Genomic DNA, 16,835 nt, shown 5'->3' on the forward strand with positions numbered 1-16,835 from the left:
TGTATTTTCAGAGGGTGCTTCTTCCTCTTTGCAAATGTTTCTGAACTCACCTGGATCATGTGGTGGCCCTGTGGCTGAACTAAGGAGAATGATGGAGGAAGGATGGAGAGGAACTGATCTGCCACATGGAGAAACCTGAAGTCTGCATTGAAGATGGCTTAACAGCAGGAAACAAGGGTCCTGGGCAGGGTGTCAGGGTTGAGAAAGAGCTACCTGGGTACAAAAAGGCACTTAGACCAAGAGTGTTTCTTTCCCAGGCAAGTGAAACAGCCAGGTACAGATGGAGCTCCAATATCTTGATACTCATGTGCTTAAAAATGAGTGCTTAGCTGGATGAGATCTGGCATGCCCTTATGTAAGCAAATTATTTTTATCTGCTTCTAGCCTAATAGAGACTTGAATATTTTGAGAACTCATAGATCTCATTGCTATGGAAACTAACTCAGTATCTTTAGGACAGTCTTGCTATCTCTGATTTGCAGAGTCTGCATCTAATCGAGAGAGAGAGAGAGAGAGGGAGAGGGGAACCAGCCTAGTTACATTTGCTGTTTTGGTCCCGCTCCTCACTGCCCTTTGTGTCACCTCCATAGCTAAAGGCAGAGTCCAACAGCCTTTACAGGGCAGGGAGGCTGCAATACCAGATATGATATACCAGCTGATAATACCAGATGATAATACCAGCTGAATGCCAGATTTCTGGTTTTGATACCAACTAGAAATGAGGGAACTTATGCTGTTAGCATGGACAATCACCACAGTAGATGAAGCACACAAACTGGGCTCATCCAGGGCTGAACAGCCCCATGGGGAAGCCCTGCCTCATACAGTTATGCTCTCCTTCTTCGTTGGGTGACCAAGCCAGAAGGCTCACTGATGCTCTGAAGTGCTGAACTCTTTCCCTATCCAGAAGGAATCCAGTGGGAGGATTTGCTTGTCCTTTTTTTGAGAATTGTGTGGACAAGAGGCACTGCTGCCATGGGATGGATTTTGCTGGTGCCATCTCAGTGAAACTGGTTGGCTCCATCTTGTGTCAGAACATCTGCTTCATTGCAAAATCTGGGGTTTTCCCTCTCCTGCCCAACTTTTCTCCTTCTGCACCATGTTAGTTACCCTCTTCTTACAGCTTGCGCAAGCTTGGTCCAGCAACACTGTCAGGATGGTCCAAGAGAGAAAGAATATCCCTGCTGAGAAACTGGTACTTGACACACCTTGGTTTCTTTAAAGCACTGACTGAGCCATTGCAGAGCCGCTTGCATTTTTTTGGTTTGCTTTCTCTCAATCAGTTTGTATGTTGGGATGGAAAATTTTGTCTTTTTCCAAAGTAGTTCAAGGGTCAATATACCTCTGTCTTTCATGGTCACCAAAGACTTCTCTGCATAATTCAAACTCATGGAGACTTCACATGGAAAATTTTTAAATGTTGCTGGAAACAGAAACTCTGGAAACAGAAAGTTTTTTTTTTTCTTTTTTCTATTTTTTTTTCTAACCAAAAAGCAAACAAACAAAAAAATTAAAAACTTGCCTCTTCATGAATAGATTACTTCCCCCCCAAAAAATATATATATTTCAGTTGTGACATGCCTACACTTTTACTCAGAACTGGGATGAATTGTGAAGCTTAGCTGTTAATTTTATTTTTTTTCTGGAAAAAAAAATAAATTAATTTATATAATCCATAGGGTTGTTTTTTTTCTCTTTCTACCAAAAAAATAAGTGCTTGTCAATAAAAATGTTTTCCTCCCAAATGCTAATGTAAATTCTTACTTAATACATTAGCTTCTATTACATATAATCCATATATCTTAGTACTAGGCAAATGTGCCTCACTCAGGTGACTTCAGCATCCAAGGCTAAAGGAGTTCTGTCCACATACCTCTTTGTTATTCTTTTATTTTCTTTGCTATTTTTACCTTTATGTAACATTGATTTCTTTTCCCCCTTTGGAGGACAAGAATAATCTCTTATAGCTGCTCAAAGGTACTTTTTTATTTTTGTTTGTTTTGTTTTGTTCTCCAGAAAGGTAAGCTCATATTTTTATTAAACTGTTGCAGCATCTTTCTCTGGATTTCCCCACACACACACCCCGTATGAGTTAAATCAGTATCTCATCGTGCTCCGTTTTTATCCAAGCCAAGTATTAGATATATTAGATCATAGGCAAGCACTCAAATTTTTGGAGAATCAGGGTCACGCAATGGTGGAAAATTAGAAGAAAGCATTTTTTAAATGTTGAAGGAAATCAGCTTCAACAGGGAAAATCCCACAAGTTTAATTCTTGTAATGGATGGTGGTGACACACGCTCTGCTTTCTGTGATGAATATTATTCCATAAAAGACTGCAACATGAACCAGTAGTTAAACTAGGACAGATGTTGCTGGAAATATTTAAAAGATGTTTATATTATTAGTGATCAAATATGCAGTGTTCTTGGGTATGTCATCCTCATGACTTCCCACAAGACATAATATTTTCCTTGTTGGAAAAAGCAAATAACTCAAGTTGTAGGCAGTTTTTAGTAACCGAGATGTTTTGGCCTGGTGATGTAGCTGCTGAGGTATCCACCAGCATCCCCAGCCCCCATCCAAACTGCTTCCCCAGCCTTGCTCCCTTTTTTCCCTCTATACATTAAAATGATTCCCCCCCTTCTCCTCCCAGAGCTGGTACTTTCCTCGGTAGCTCTGCAATGAGGAACTTCCAGCCTCAACTATCCAGACCAAATTTTCCCTTCTTCCTGTGGCTACCTCTCAAAATAACCTATTTCTTCGTGCCATTTACTCAGTGAATGGGCTTGAATTAAGAAGTGAAAATGTTTTTTTTTTCCTGACTAGGGCATGAAATTGGCAAACGCAGGGTTTTCCTTTACAAAGCTCACAAAGGTTTCAGCTACTGCAGTAAAACTGCTGCAATCTTCTCTGAGGACATACTTGTAGTGATTAAAAAAATAAATAAATCACTGCAGTTAATACGCTCCTGTAAAGTTAAAGCTGATTTAAGATTGCCTACAGTCTGAGTTGCATTAATATAATCCCCTTTAACTAATCAGGTGTGAGTTGTATGTGGAATGTACCCAAATACTCTATTATGGAGGAAAAAAAGACTGATCAGCTGCAAAGAAAGGGAGGTGTGAACTCTTCCTTCTGGCCTCCCCCCTCTCTCCCCGCTGAGCCTGCCACCCTTTCAGGATGAAGACAGGCTGCATTAAAGCAGGGGCAGCACACAGAAAAAACATTTATTTGTGATCTTCTTATGGATCCTCTGGGGGGGCCAACTTGCTCCTCCATCACCCCACAGACACAAGCATCCACCTGGTTGATCCCAGGGTCTGCACCCTCCCACCCCGCTTCTTGCCGATAACCACAGGGAGGCCACATCAGATGCCCTTTCCTTTTAGACCCATGTTGCTATCTCAAAGCCAAACACCCCGAACTATCCCATTCCCTGTTTCTTCCTATTAAGTACCCGTGTCATTAACCTCCTTTTAGGTTTCTCAGCTTCCCCCCACCCTCCTTTCTCGTTTCGCCCCTGTTGCTCAATCACTCGAGCTGCTGGGCTGGTATCTCAGCAAAGGGCCGCAGGCCAGTGCTGGGAAAGGCCAGGAGCCATCGCTGAGCCTTGTGCTCTGAGCTTTCCCCACAGCAGGGCTGTCCCAGCTGCAGTGACAGGTTTTGTCCCCTCAGTTCCACAGGGAGCTTGAGACTGGGCTCACCCAAAAGCCTGCGGCTGCCATTTTCCATCTACCTCCCTGACATGCCTGTCTGTTTTGGGGATGAAAATTTTTGGCCTTGTGAAATTCTTTGGCCTCGTAGTGGTGGCTGGTGAAGGAGGGTGGAAGAGGATAACCTCTTGCTGAGGTGGAAAGGCAAAATGCTAGGGAGGGGTCTGTAGAAACGACTCAGTAGTGTTTTCTGATTCCCGGCTGGTGAAGGAAACAGGTCGGGAGGAGAAAACTGGCTGGGCAGCAGCCTTCATACGCTGGGCAAAGAGGCAGCCTTCCTCAGACGGCTGTGCTTTGAATGCTAGTGTGCTAAATGCCTTGCTTTGATATCATTTACAGAGGGCTTCCCTTCCCTTGGGCTGTTTCTATATCTAAAATGTGCTTGCTGCAGTATGACCATAGATTACTTTTCTCATCAGCCTGAGGGCGCAGGAATTGATACAGCTCTTGCTGCGATCCCACTGACTTCAGGGGAATTACTTCCCATTAGAGCAAGCAAAATCAGAATGAACTCTCCCTTCCTCTGTTATTAACGGAGTCGTACCGTGAAGCCCACTGGAGTAGTCAGAGACAGCTGGAGATCAATCGCCCTGTGTTCTCGTGCAGTGCTGTCCCTGTACGTGTGGCAGGATAAACTGCGTGTTCAGATACACCACAGAAAAGATAAGTTTATCTTTAGCGTCTATCGCTTTCCGTCTGCCATCCCTGGCACGTGAGGCAGAGCCTGCCTTGCCATGCAGCAGAGCAGCTTTGTGTCGGGCAGTGCTGGGCATCCTCCTCCTCGCCCCAGAGCCCCCCAAGAGCCAGAACCATGCTGCCAGAGCAGGGAAGGGGCAGCGACAGAAAATTTATCTGCTGTCTGCTTTTACTATCGATTTGAAAGCCATAATTTTATTTTCTCTAGCTCTTTCTATTGGGAAGCAAAGTACCCAAGCATTCAGACTCTCACAAGCCCTTTCATCCTCATCTTATAAATGGGAAAACCCTGAGATTTCAAATTATTTGCCCTTGCCTATAGATGTGGTGGAGCCAGAAACAGCTTGCCACTTGAATACATTTAACCACAAGATCATCCTTCTTCTTCTTCATCATTCCTTAGCGCTTAATTTAGACACAAACATAAAAATGGAACAAAACAACACCCCCCTCGCCCTCCCTGAAACCTCAGGCCCAGATCCACCATGAGTCATACACGCAGAGCCGCCAAACTGCACCCAGCCAGTGCATGACTGCTGTAGGAAGTGCTGGCAGCTGCCTCCCTCTGCAGAGACCAGTTACACCACGGAGATATTCCCCAAATAGACCATAATTTATGCTGAGAGGATGGGAAAGGATCTGTCAAAGGAAGACGCATTCTGCATCCTCAGAAGCAGATCCAAAAACCACTCCAAGTGATGTCCCGAGTGGCTCTCAAGTCACAAACACCATGGGGAGCCTACTGGGCCCCTCTGGACTTCTGTTTCCCACCATCTGTGTTAATGGAATAGTCTACCCCAGATGTTACTAATGAAGGTCTTTCTCTTCCCAGTGTTAATGCAGTTTTCCTACTCTGTTCCTTTTGGACAAAAAGAAATATTTAATATCCCAACAACTAACATTTCACAGTTCTTTGTAACAAAGAGGCCATTTACCTTCTCAGCAGCTTTTATCTCCATGGACGCACCCATGACTAACAATAAGGCTAGGATCGCATTCTTTTGAGCTTTGCCTAGGTGCTTAGTAGTATCTATCAAAGTGAGCAGCAGCAAAACTGTTCAAACTGTGGACATGTTCAGAGATGAAGGTGATAGTCCCAGTTCCTAGCTGTCATGTCCCCAAAGGTGAAGTCAGTTTTCCTACCTTCATGCTGCCAGCTGCACACCAATTCTTTTTTTAACTTACATTCAAGACCTAGAATACATTTTTGTTTTAAACAGTGAAGCATAAAAGTTGTTTTCTTGTGCCTTCTGCTGATACATTCTCGGTAATGAACATATCTTCCATATTTCTCTAAAATAAATAGGTTTCCTCTCCCCTTCTCACTCCCTGCCTCCAGTTCAGAACTGTCAGGAATTACAATTGCTGATGTTGTGCTTGCTGCAGGGCCACAGAGAAGTGTGGCTTTGGCATAAGCAGAAATTTGACCTGCAGTTTTCTTAGCCTTCAGCTGAAGGAAAGAGGATGTTGCCTCTTGCATAAAGGGGTTTCACAAAGAACTCACGTAACCTGTTCTCGGCCACTGCTGGTTACAGCGCCAGTTAAAGCTGCAAGCAAATGGGAAAAGAGTCAGTCGGCCTGACTAAACGTTTTTAGTTTTTTCAAACACATGTGATAAAAAAGCATTGCAGCTCAGTTTTCCCCTTTATCACATCACTAACTCATGACTTCAGGCTACCCTGTAGCAAAACCGTAGAATCTAAGATCTAATATTTGCAGCATAGGCTACAACAAATCTTTTTTGCAGATTTGCAGAAGAGAAAAAAGAGTGAAAACCAGCTCAGTCCCTTTGTTCCCACTCTAGCCTTTAATGTTGTAAAAGGCAGTTCAATTTCATATAATCACAACAGCAAGCAGCTATAACAGAATACATTAAAAACACATTTGTTCAATAAAAGAATGCCATTTCACAAAAGGTCATGCTTTCAGTTTTGAGAAGGCTGCTAGTCACAAGCAAAATGCCAATACATCATATCACAAAGCATTGACTTGCCTATTCCCCAGCTGCCTTAGCTACAAGAATGAGACAAACAGTATTTACCTACCTCCTCAGATGCTGAAGCATTCAGTCATAAATTAAAAAACACACTACTGAATATTTTAAGAGGCATATGTAGAATAAGACATATAATTCCATAAACTGGATAATGTATGAGAAATGCATTGTCAAAAGTCTCCTCGGGGAAAAAATAATAATATTGAAGAAAACAATAACTACACTGAAACTATTTCATTGGTTTTAGCCTAATTGTACATAATATGCCTCAGCATTTATTTAGGAGATAGTTACTTGGCACTAAACTTTGAATATTTAACACAAACTAATATTTCTTCAGTTTCAGGGAGTTTCTCCTCCCTGCCCAAACATCTGCAGCACAGCGCTCAGGTTCCAGTGACAGTAGGCATTCCCATAGACGTACACTGCTTTTGCATTCTCATCTATAGCTCCAAAGTGTTAGTCCCTATAAATTTGGCCTGCATTCTGTAAAATTTCCAACAATTTTGAAAGGCGATTTTTATGCTACAAGAAAATTTACTTTTAATCTGGGCTAAATTTATTGCCTCATTTAATCTGCAACCTCATATTGACTAGATGAGCCTAGCTCTTTGCCATTTATCTCTCGGGCACTTAGTTAATGAAGGAAGAGAATTTTGCTGATTTTTTGTCTTTTTAAAATGTTGTTCAAGCAAAAATATGAATACTCATCAGTCCAGATAGACGGGAGGAACACAGTACTACCTGTGATGTTCATTCTTCTCATTTTTGTCCTGAGTGATATTTAAAAGTAGGTCAGGTTTCTGTATGCCAAGCATTAGAGGCAGCAACACCTGTAATTATCGTCCCTTTTAACAAAGTGCTTGATGGTGATTTAAATATTTTCCTAATGCACCACTCCATTAAAACGCCTAGTAGTGGATGGGCAGTCTCAGTTTTTAAAAAATTCAGCTATAACAGATCATCTTTATTTCAGAATTGAGGAATTACGTTGTTTTTCCCTTATTAAAAATAAAATCAATAAAAGGAATGGGTTTTGTTTGCTCTCACACCTCTGGAAACAAGACTTGAAATTTCTCAAGCTTGCCACCATGATGAGGTTGTGCTTTAGCAGTTTTCACCTGACCAAGCCCTACAGCTTGGGGCAACAGTTCATTGTCCTCAGAAGAAATCTATAATCATTTATTATATAAATTCAGCGATCGTATGTGCTCTGGGTCCTTAGAACAGTTAAAGAGCAGACTAGGTCTAAGTGAGAAGGTAGGAAAACTGTGAAGTGAGAGAAGTGAAGATGGGAAAAGGTGGGAACATGAGGGCCCCTAAACAGGAACAGAGGGTGGGAGAAAGGCCGTAAGCCAGGAGGAGACAAAAGCAGAAGCTGGAGAGGTGGGGATGTCCTTCTTCAACCAGTCCTCTCCCACACACATTTTGGTTCGGAACTTGAAAACGAACAGACAGCTCTTGGGCCTCAACAGACCTTGCTGTCTAGCAAACAGCCTTAAAACTCAGTGGGGTAAAACCACGTTTTCTCATTCACCTCTCTTCCTACCAGTGAATGCTGCCCTCTGCAACCTTAATTCTATTTTAATTTCTCTTTGCCAATGTAATAAAAAATCATTACTGTAGCAGCATAAAGGATTATCAGATTTGCCTCTTAGCTGAGGCATGGTAGGAATGCAAATAATTAACCAAAGAGTTGACAACCTAGAAATGTTGACTGCCTTACAGAATAAATGGTATGTGGACGTGAGTTTCTTATCCTGATACATACAGGTTTATTTGCATAACTGTATCTTAAACATCAATTAAGGACCAATCTATGCAACATATATATATATTTTAAAAAAATCATAATCAATGCTTTCTTAGTCAAGGAAAGTTTCAAGAAAGAATTAGCATTCTAAATTGCAAAATATTCAAACAAAACCACTGAACATGACTGATGTGAGCTTTTAAATGGCTTATGACACATCCAGATTGGTTCAGTAAGAAAACAGGTTTGGGGCTGGATAGTAACTGAGATTTTCTGTTGGTTTTGTGGTTAAGGATAGCCAGATGGATAAGGATTTTATTATAGGTGTTGGCAAGTTAATGCTGCTGAAAGCCTGACACATGACGCATTGACTCCAAGCTGGAACATCAGACTTTCATCAACACTAAATTCAAGCAGTGTTTCTGAAACTGTAGCCTGGATGTGCCACGGCAGTTTGTGTATAACCTGCTTCAAAAGAAGAATAACCACAAACATCAGGAATTATTCTGTCCTAAGTGAAAAGGATTAGCAAAGAGCATTCACCACAAAAGAAGAGCCAGAACTCTTGAGAAGCCATGCGTGCAAACACGTGTACTAGGTTCTGCTCATGCGTGTGCCCAGCTTGCACAGAGCCCACTTCACATCACCCAGCCTGGAAAAAAATTGGTTTCACCTGCAGACTTCTACTGTGCTGAATCCAGACTTCAGATAGGGGAGAAGCACGCAAGTAATCTCCAAACCCTCTACTGTAGATGAAGCTTTAAAACACGTGCAATTTGTTGAAAATACACACACCAGATTCATCAATTAAATTCCTGATTTCCTAATTCAACAATGAAAACAGTGTTGGCTTGGAATGTCTGAACCAAAGCAATCCAGCTGGAAACGAGTCATCTCCCAAGGAGTCACACGTGGCTGACATTTATCTTTGTTTCTTCATTTGTAGGATAGACAGCCATTTACATTCCTGAAAGACCTTGCCTCAGCAGTTTCCCTTTTGAGACAGTACAGTAAGGAAAAGAGCTAACTAATCTATTTGTGGCCTTCAAACAGTACACCAGAAACTTGATATGCATGGACAGGTGCCTGCCTGGGAAAGCTGTTCATCTAATTTTAGATATGCCAAGATGAACAGGAGGAAAAAAATATTACGGATAGGGTAGAGACAGCAAGGAAAGGATTCTGGTTATGAAGAGAAAAGAGTAACTTGACCAGTGCATGCCCATGCAGTGTGCCATTTTGTTATTAACATGAATAATATAAAACTTTACCTTAATTATCACTTGATGTTCAGTGATTAAACATCTCTTTGGAGTGCCTCCTCTCATCAAAACAGGATTTCTTTCTAAAGATGGCCCCTATCTCTTGGCCAACTTAATATAAAAACTTCTCCATTAATACAGATTTCAATTGAGGTTGTGGACACCTGCGTGGAGCTAATGCAGCAATCAGCAAGAGGGCGGGTAGAGAGAGTTCAAAATGAGCAGCAAGCTGCTGCATTTGAGATATAGCAGAGAAGGTCAACGTTTTCCTAACTAATCAGGGCTTTTGGTCAGGAGACATTGGGAATGAGGTAGGTTTTGGATGCTTCTTCCACCAGGGCAGGATGTGCTTAGCTTGCAGTGCCTCCCAGCAATCAGCAGCCCAGCTGGAACCCATCAGCAGCGATCGGGCTCTGGGCTCATGACATCACTGTGGCACAGAGAGCATTTTTCACATACTAAGAGAGCACGGATACAGGCTGGGGGAGTTTGTTAAGTAGGCAAACTGCTGGCTGCAGACCCTTCTTTTCTGCACATTAAGCTTTTCATTTCGTTGGCGTGATAGCATTTTTCAGCTGCAAAGGGTGGCTAAAGACACCGTTAACATTAGCATCAGTTCAACATGCATGTCAGGAGCCCTAGTAATTAACTATTGAAATACATACAATGCACTGCAACCTCTCTTTGGTTTTCTGAAGGGGCTGAGGCTTCTGGCTGTAAATTTTGCTCAGCGGTACTGTCAACTGTTTTGCAAAACGTGCAGAAATCAGTCTGGTCAAGAAATGCATATTTTGCTTCAGCACAGCTGGAAGCCCCTGGGAGCAATGCTGCATTATACCTCAGCACAGGCAGGCTCATGGCAGAGAAATGAATCAGCCATGTACTTTGCCCTACAACCTCACGGCAGGCATGCCAAACAACAGGCTGAGAGGCCAACTTTTCACCTTATTGCACCTTTGGGAAAGAGGCATTACAGTTGAGGAATTTTGCAGTGTGCTAAGAGGTTTCACAATGCCTGGGCAGACAGAGATGGTGAAAGAGCCCAGATCTGTCAAGTTGAAGGACTAAATCACCACTTCACTCACATGCCTCTGGAAGCCACCACTCACTCGCGTGCGGTTGGATTGCCCTTGCTTCTTTGTGCTAAGGGAGCACAGGATTGCTAAATCAAGAGGGGCTTCATCTGGGGGCTCTGACTGGGAAAACGAACACGAGCACCCTTATGATGAGCCACGCTGCCAGTAGTCCACAACAAGCAGGAGAAAACTGTTAACAGAGGCTGTGGTTGTCCATCTGATTCTCAAAAGAGCTAAGATAGAAAAGTCCCTTCTTTTCATTTCAGACACCACGTCTCACTCATGACCTCTAGAGTGAGAAATGCAGAGAGAACTGATGTTAAAGGTAAATAGGAGTGCTCTAAAGATGGAGTGAAAAAAAGATTATTTCTGCTGGTGTTTTAACTATTTGCATATGGCTACTGCATCTGTAAGAACACAGGAAAGAAGATACTTGCTTGTGCATACTGGTTTTAAGATATTTAGCCAGAAACTAAATGATCATACCTCACTCATCAGTTCAGATGAGGATATACCTGATTTTACAAAACTGTATTTTTAGAAGCAAGTCTTCGTCAATTGTGGTAAGAGCTTTCCTTTTAAAAAATGTAGGAAGCTATACAATTTCTAGCAGATACTGGCAGACAGTAGCTGCAACACAGCATGCCCATCTAGTCTGTGGTGGTTAGGCTGGAGTCAGCTGCTCAGCAAAGCAGAGTAGCCAGGGTCTTTAGCTCTGAGTGATTTGTGAAGACAGCAGGGTATCAGACTTATGCTACCAAATTGCTTTTTAATTCAAAGTGTTAAAGTTTCAAAGTTCAGATGTGCAGAGGTCACATTTACTGAAAAATTTTCAATTGAATTTCCACCACACCAGGAAGCATGGGGTACTAGCAAGAGTGAAAGAGAGAAGGCAGCTTTGTTTCTCTTGCTGGTTTTAAGGGAAGTTTTCAATAGCTGCCAGTTATCATCTAGCTTCCTTTGCTCAAGTTAAGTAAATTACAGAAACTTCAGCTTCACTATGTTTAATGTATAACTGAAATAACATATTGCAAAAGGTACAAATAGCACTAGTGGTCACAAGCCCTGAACTGGAGGGAGGGACAACCAAAATAAGTAAGGACAAGTTCAAAGTACACTGAAGTACAAGTCTAAAAACCAGAAGTTTGTATTCTTAATAAAGTTTTTGGCTAACTTAACGAGATGGCTGAGTTCCAGTTGGGCTCCCATGCCTCAACCGCAGCAGTTTGAATGGTTGCTGCTACTGCAGGGTGCTGCTGATTTTGCACATGAGGCCTAGAGCAAAGCCTCAGGCTCACGTGAGCCAAAGGCACTGAAAGAAGAAACAGTTTCTTGTTCTCTGCAGATGTCAGCACACAGCCACTTTTCACACACAAGAGACTAACTAGTGAGAGGTATGGACTCCATCTTTTACCCAGTCACGATAGCTGGGTCCTGAGAGTTCAGGCTTCTGCATGTAGCCTCAGCCACTGGGGCATTATTTGACCTTGATTTCCTAGTAGCCACTGCTCAAGCCCTTTGCATTCTTCCTCAAGTTGTTCCACCTCTTTATGGATTTTTCCAGCTGACCCTTTTGATCCTATCTGAAGAAGCTGAGCGGGGGCAGCTCTTTGCATGGAAGAATATCAGGCCTGACAAACAACAGCTGCAGCAGAAGTCAGAGAGCCTTTTACATGGTGCTTTCTTCCCCATCATCTCCACAGAGCCGCTTTCTGAGTGCAAAATATGCTTAGCACTTCATCTTCATTCTCTGGTGACTTCGCCTTTCCCCAGCCAGCATGACAGCAATTCAGCAGCTGCTACACCTCATTTATCAGCAGCTTCCTTCACCTGTGCTCAGAGCACTTGACAGTCACAGACATAACTCATGCAAAAGGCGAGTCCCCTCCTGAAGCACGCAGAGCTGCGCGCTGCCCTTTGCAGGCCTCACAGCCAGGGGAGACACTTGGCTCCCCCAGCTCACCCCAATGATCAGGAAGCTGTCACAGACTGGAAACTGCATGGATTTGCACTGTACTTCTCCAGAAGTTACCCGTTAGGACATTACTGCAATTAGCAGTAGTGGCAGCTACCCTCACGGCAGGCCGCAGTGGGGGCAAGGGCCTGGAAGGAAGCAGTGAGCAGCAGTTTCAATGGGGTGCCTCAGGCACTCCCCAGTGCAGTGAGAACCAGGCCTGAGGCAATGCACCATGAAGGGCAGCAGGGGCTGCAGTGCTGAGCTCTTTGATACCCTGCTGGAGCTAGGCAAGCCAGCTGAAACCTGCTTTTAACACTGACTGCAGCTGGGGGAAATAAAAACTGAATTGGCACTGGTGCTACAAAACACACATTTCTGTATTACAGCCAGATGCAGCTGTGTTACTTCGCCCCACCTCCAGGGTCCAGCTTCCCTGTCACAGCTAAGCTGAAGTAACCATAGGCAATAGTGGGAAGAGGAGCCGTGCTTCCCCCTCATCCTCAGCACTTGGCTGTGGGAGCTCAAGGCAGGGGTAGCAGCTGTGGTCTGGCATCCCGCTTCAAGGAAGTACACAAGGGAAGATTTCTGCTGGCAAACAAGGAATCAGCAGTCGAGTGGCTTAACTAACATAAAACCCACAGCCCAGGACTCCCAGTCCATCCCCATGTGAAGGGGACTGTGCTGAAGGGGGCAGACCTGTGATCACCTTCACCTGCTGCAAGGCACTGGGATGGTAAGCTCAGACCTGGCCTCACAGGAACCTAGTCCACTGAATGCAGAGACCACAGCCAAGTGTGTTCCTTCCCATAGCAGGCACATAGCCTGTTCTTTCTCTTGCCATTGAACCTTGCATTTCTTCCCCTTGGCATCTGAGAATAACTCAGGCTACGCCCAGGCTTGACACTTGCCTTTCTCTCCAGCAACTTGTGGTGTCTCTCATCATGTTGTTTTTGCAACAAGAGCCACTACTTAATCTCCAGCAGCAGGAAGAAATCATCTGAAATACTTTGTTTTGAGACGCAGTTTATGTTTGTCTAATTATCCCAAAGGCACCTTCCCCCCAAGGGGTCCCTCTGTCCTCAGCTGCCCAGCAGCTGGCCAGGATCAGGCCGCCCCTTGGGAACAACTGCCGGGACTGCCATGGCAACTCATCCCCTCCAAGAGTGACAATCACATCTTGCCTGGTCAGGGCTGCTTTTGATCTTCTGATTCCCACCGTATAGATTAAAATAAGCAGCACCAAGACTGAATTAGGAACTCATAACAGACACCGATGGAGAGAACTGCAATTTATGACTCATAGTTTTACTTTTCTGCTCATTCTTCTTGTATTTCCTCCTGCCCCTACCCTGTCACATAGGGTAAAGCTATTTACACTGGTTGCAGTGTGCTTCAAGAGGAAGCCTGCATTATATCTGTTTCCTATATTGAAATAGAAAGATGTTAAGATTCTGCATTGCCATACAGCATTTATCTCAACTACCTGCCTGTCAATCTAAAAATTGACAGCATACGCTGTTTCTGTGAAGCAGTAAATTAGCATCTTGTACACTCCACATGCTTGCCTCTAACACCTTCCCACTGCTGCAAATGAGAAGCTCATTCAGAGACAAGCTTCATCTTTCACTTCTGCTTTTATTTGCCTGAAAACTAGCACTTCCCTGGAGTGGATGCCAACTGCTGCTACTTCTAAGTGTTGCTCAGCAGCTTGTCATGAGTTACTTTTTCCATGTCTTTAACGCATCCCAAGCAAAGAATAAAGATGTGTAATAGTAAAGAAGCAGGTGCTTGGAAAACAATTATATTTCTTTGGCAGTACCTGTGTGGTAAATACTTTCAGCTAAGTCTCTACCCTTACAGACACAATTGTGATTGTACACAATGAGCTTTCAAGGCAGCATTTAAGAGTGAGAGAATTAGTTTCCTCTTTTCTTCCCCAAAAGACAGACAGACAGAAGCCTGGATGCCAGACACTATTTCTCTGGCTTTTAAAGGAATTGCCAGAAAGGGAAAATGAAGCCGTATGCTACTCCTCTTCCTCCTCCCCAGCCCAGCCAGTAGAACTGTCAGATGACAAATGCATTTTGCGACTCAGAAGATCAGGCACTAACCTCAGCCATGGCATCCCTGCATGCCTTTGGACAAACACCTCACCTTTCTGTAAGGAATTGCAGCAATTACCAAAATGCTAGGAAAACAGGAGCTGCTTTGATGTTGAGCCACAGGCACAGGGTGAAAATTCCTGCTCTGCCACTGGTCTGACTTCATCAAGAATTGGGAATGGGGTTAATCAGTGTGGTTAATTCAGCACAGCACTAAGATTAAGGTATGTTAGTGACCAGGAAGAGGTATGATGACTCCAGAGACCATCTTAGCATTGCTGCTAAGTGCTATACTATGCTAGCAGGCATAGCTGTGCTATCAGGACACTCCATGCTTGTTGCAGAGTATGCAAAAGTGCCCTGAAATTCAAGAAGTCCACTCTGAAGTTCACTGCCATGCTTCAACCTCAACTGTAGTGTAACCCAGCCCAGCATCACAGCTGAGACAAGTGTGCACAATGGTAGCCAACCATCAAACTACGGGAAGCATTACAATGCAAAGCATAGCAGGGTGCTGCCAGAGATGGCACCCCAGAGAGCTACCAAGCTCTTCTGTGTGCAGTCCCCTTTTCTTGAAGAAGGAGTGGGACTTTGTGCAAATAGCAACACCTACAGGTGAGATTTTCCACCTGGATCCTTTGGGACAGCCATCATGAGGGACTCCTGCTTCAAGCACTTTGTCTCCTGGAGTGGAAACCACCCAGCTGTCAGCTCTCAGACCATACCAAAGTTTGAAGTCTCCTCACAGCTCCAATCGCAACCTCCATACTCGCTTTCTCCGGGGCTGGCAGAGCAGCTACTATCAACAAAAACACATGCAGAAAAAGCATTATATATTTTGATCAAAAGCAGAGAAAGCTAATTTAAGAAGTGAGGGGGGAGGGGTAAGCCAGCTTTTCTATAAAGCTTAGTATGATCCCAGCGATGAACTAGTTGGATTAGCTACTTAGCAGCAGTGTAGTTTAAGCATCACACAGCTCTAGAGAGGAAGCCTTTTGAAGATGGAAACAGCATTCCTGAGTTACCAGCTTCCTCAGCTACCACGAGCGCAGAAGCAAGCACGTAATAGCACACAGCTATTCCTCCAGCCACACCCAGTAGCCAACAAATTACCCACAGCACTCAGAATTTATTTAGCAACATTACAAACGGGCATTACATCTTTGGCCCTGCATGTTTACCCAGTACTAGGCAACAGGCAAGACCGCTGCATTCCTGCGGCAGGAAGGTGGCATCATGAAAGCCCGGAGAAGGCTACCTACCTTAGGGGGTGTAGCCATAGCTAGGCCTAACATGAATGTTTTAAATACCAGGGGCCTGACACACTCACTTGAAAGGCTGGTGTTTGTGACATCCCTCATTGTACAGCGCTGACACAGTTAGGTCCATTCCTCACCTACCCTGTGAGGCACATCAGGTAGGCATGCAGGAGACCCCGCTCAACGAGTCTCCAGATTTAGCTGCCATTTTCTGTCGGAGACATCCAGCCCCTACAGGATGAAGTTGTTATTGTAAAAAGCAGGACAAAGGGGGAAAACACCTTTTTCCTCTGCACTAATTCCATTTTTGTTTCATGCTCACATTAGGCAGCCTGCTCCCTACATCCTCGAACAACAAGGCCGTGGTGCACGGGCCAGGCTCGCCTGGGACTTGGGCAGATACGAAGGCTACCTTCACCCACGCAGCAAATGGGCAGCTGTGATTCAGGCAGCTCAGCCACTGGCACTTCCCAAATCAAAAGGTGAGGTATTTTCTCCATTAGAAACACACCTGAAAAGTTAAAGTGCTTGCACCAAGGCTGCAGTGGCCCTTACAGCCACCCACCACCTACAGAAGGAAGGAGAAGCTATTGGTTTGGAGATGTGGCATAGGATTTTCAATTTCACATAAAGCAGGGCCACACCATGAATAAACGTCAAAAACTTTACACATTCCAGGGAATCAAAAACAGCTCAAAAATGCTCAATGCAGAACATCTATAATTTTCAAAACTAACATGAAGAATTTTAGGAGACTTGTCCATCTTAAGGCTAAAATGACCTTTGCAAACCTTAAAAAAAAAAAAAGTGCTACACTACCATAAAACACCAAAGAAAGAAAAATGAAAACATTTACATGAGAGTAACAAGTAGAAAAGAAGAAAAAACCTTCCAGGCTTTATTTACCTGGGAAAAAGATGAGGTTGTAAAATCAGGTTAAATGGTTGATAAAATTAAGGACAGATTTGAGACAAACGTGTTATATACAGGCTTGGAATCCACATGAGAAGGGAAAACA

At 43.8% G+C, this 16,835-nt stretch overlaps 1 protein-coding gene across 1 annotated transcript in view; it reads left to right on the plus strand.

Moving 5' to 3' along the window:
- SPMIP2 (sperm microtubule inner protein 2) overlaps positions 1–16,835 on the plus strand; it is a gene marked incomplete at both ends in the record, with an annotated part of 37,737 nt that overhangs the window by 17,575 nt on the left and 3,327 nt on the right. The window contains one exon of the mRNA XM_082758630.1: positions 16,145–16,299. Within this exon, the coding sequence (XP_082614756.1) occupies positions 16,145–16,299 (155 nt within the window). The remainder of the gene's footprint in view (positions 1–16,144; positions 16,300–16,835) is intronic.

This window comes from Aythya marila (assembly GCF_965140915.1).
Source record: "Aythya marila genome assembly, chromosome: 4".
Classification (NCBI taxonomy): domain Eukaryota; kingdom Metazoa; phylum Chordata; class Aves; order Anseriformes; family Anatidae; genus Aythya; species Aythya marila.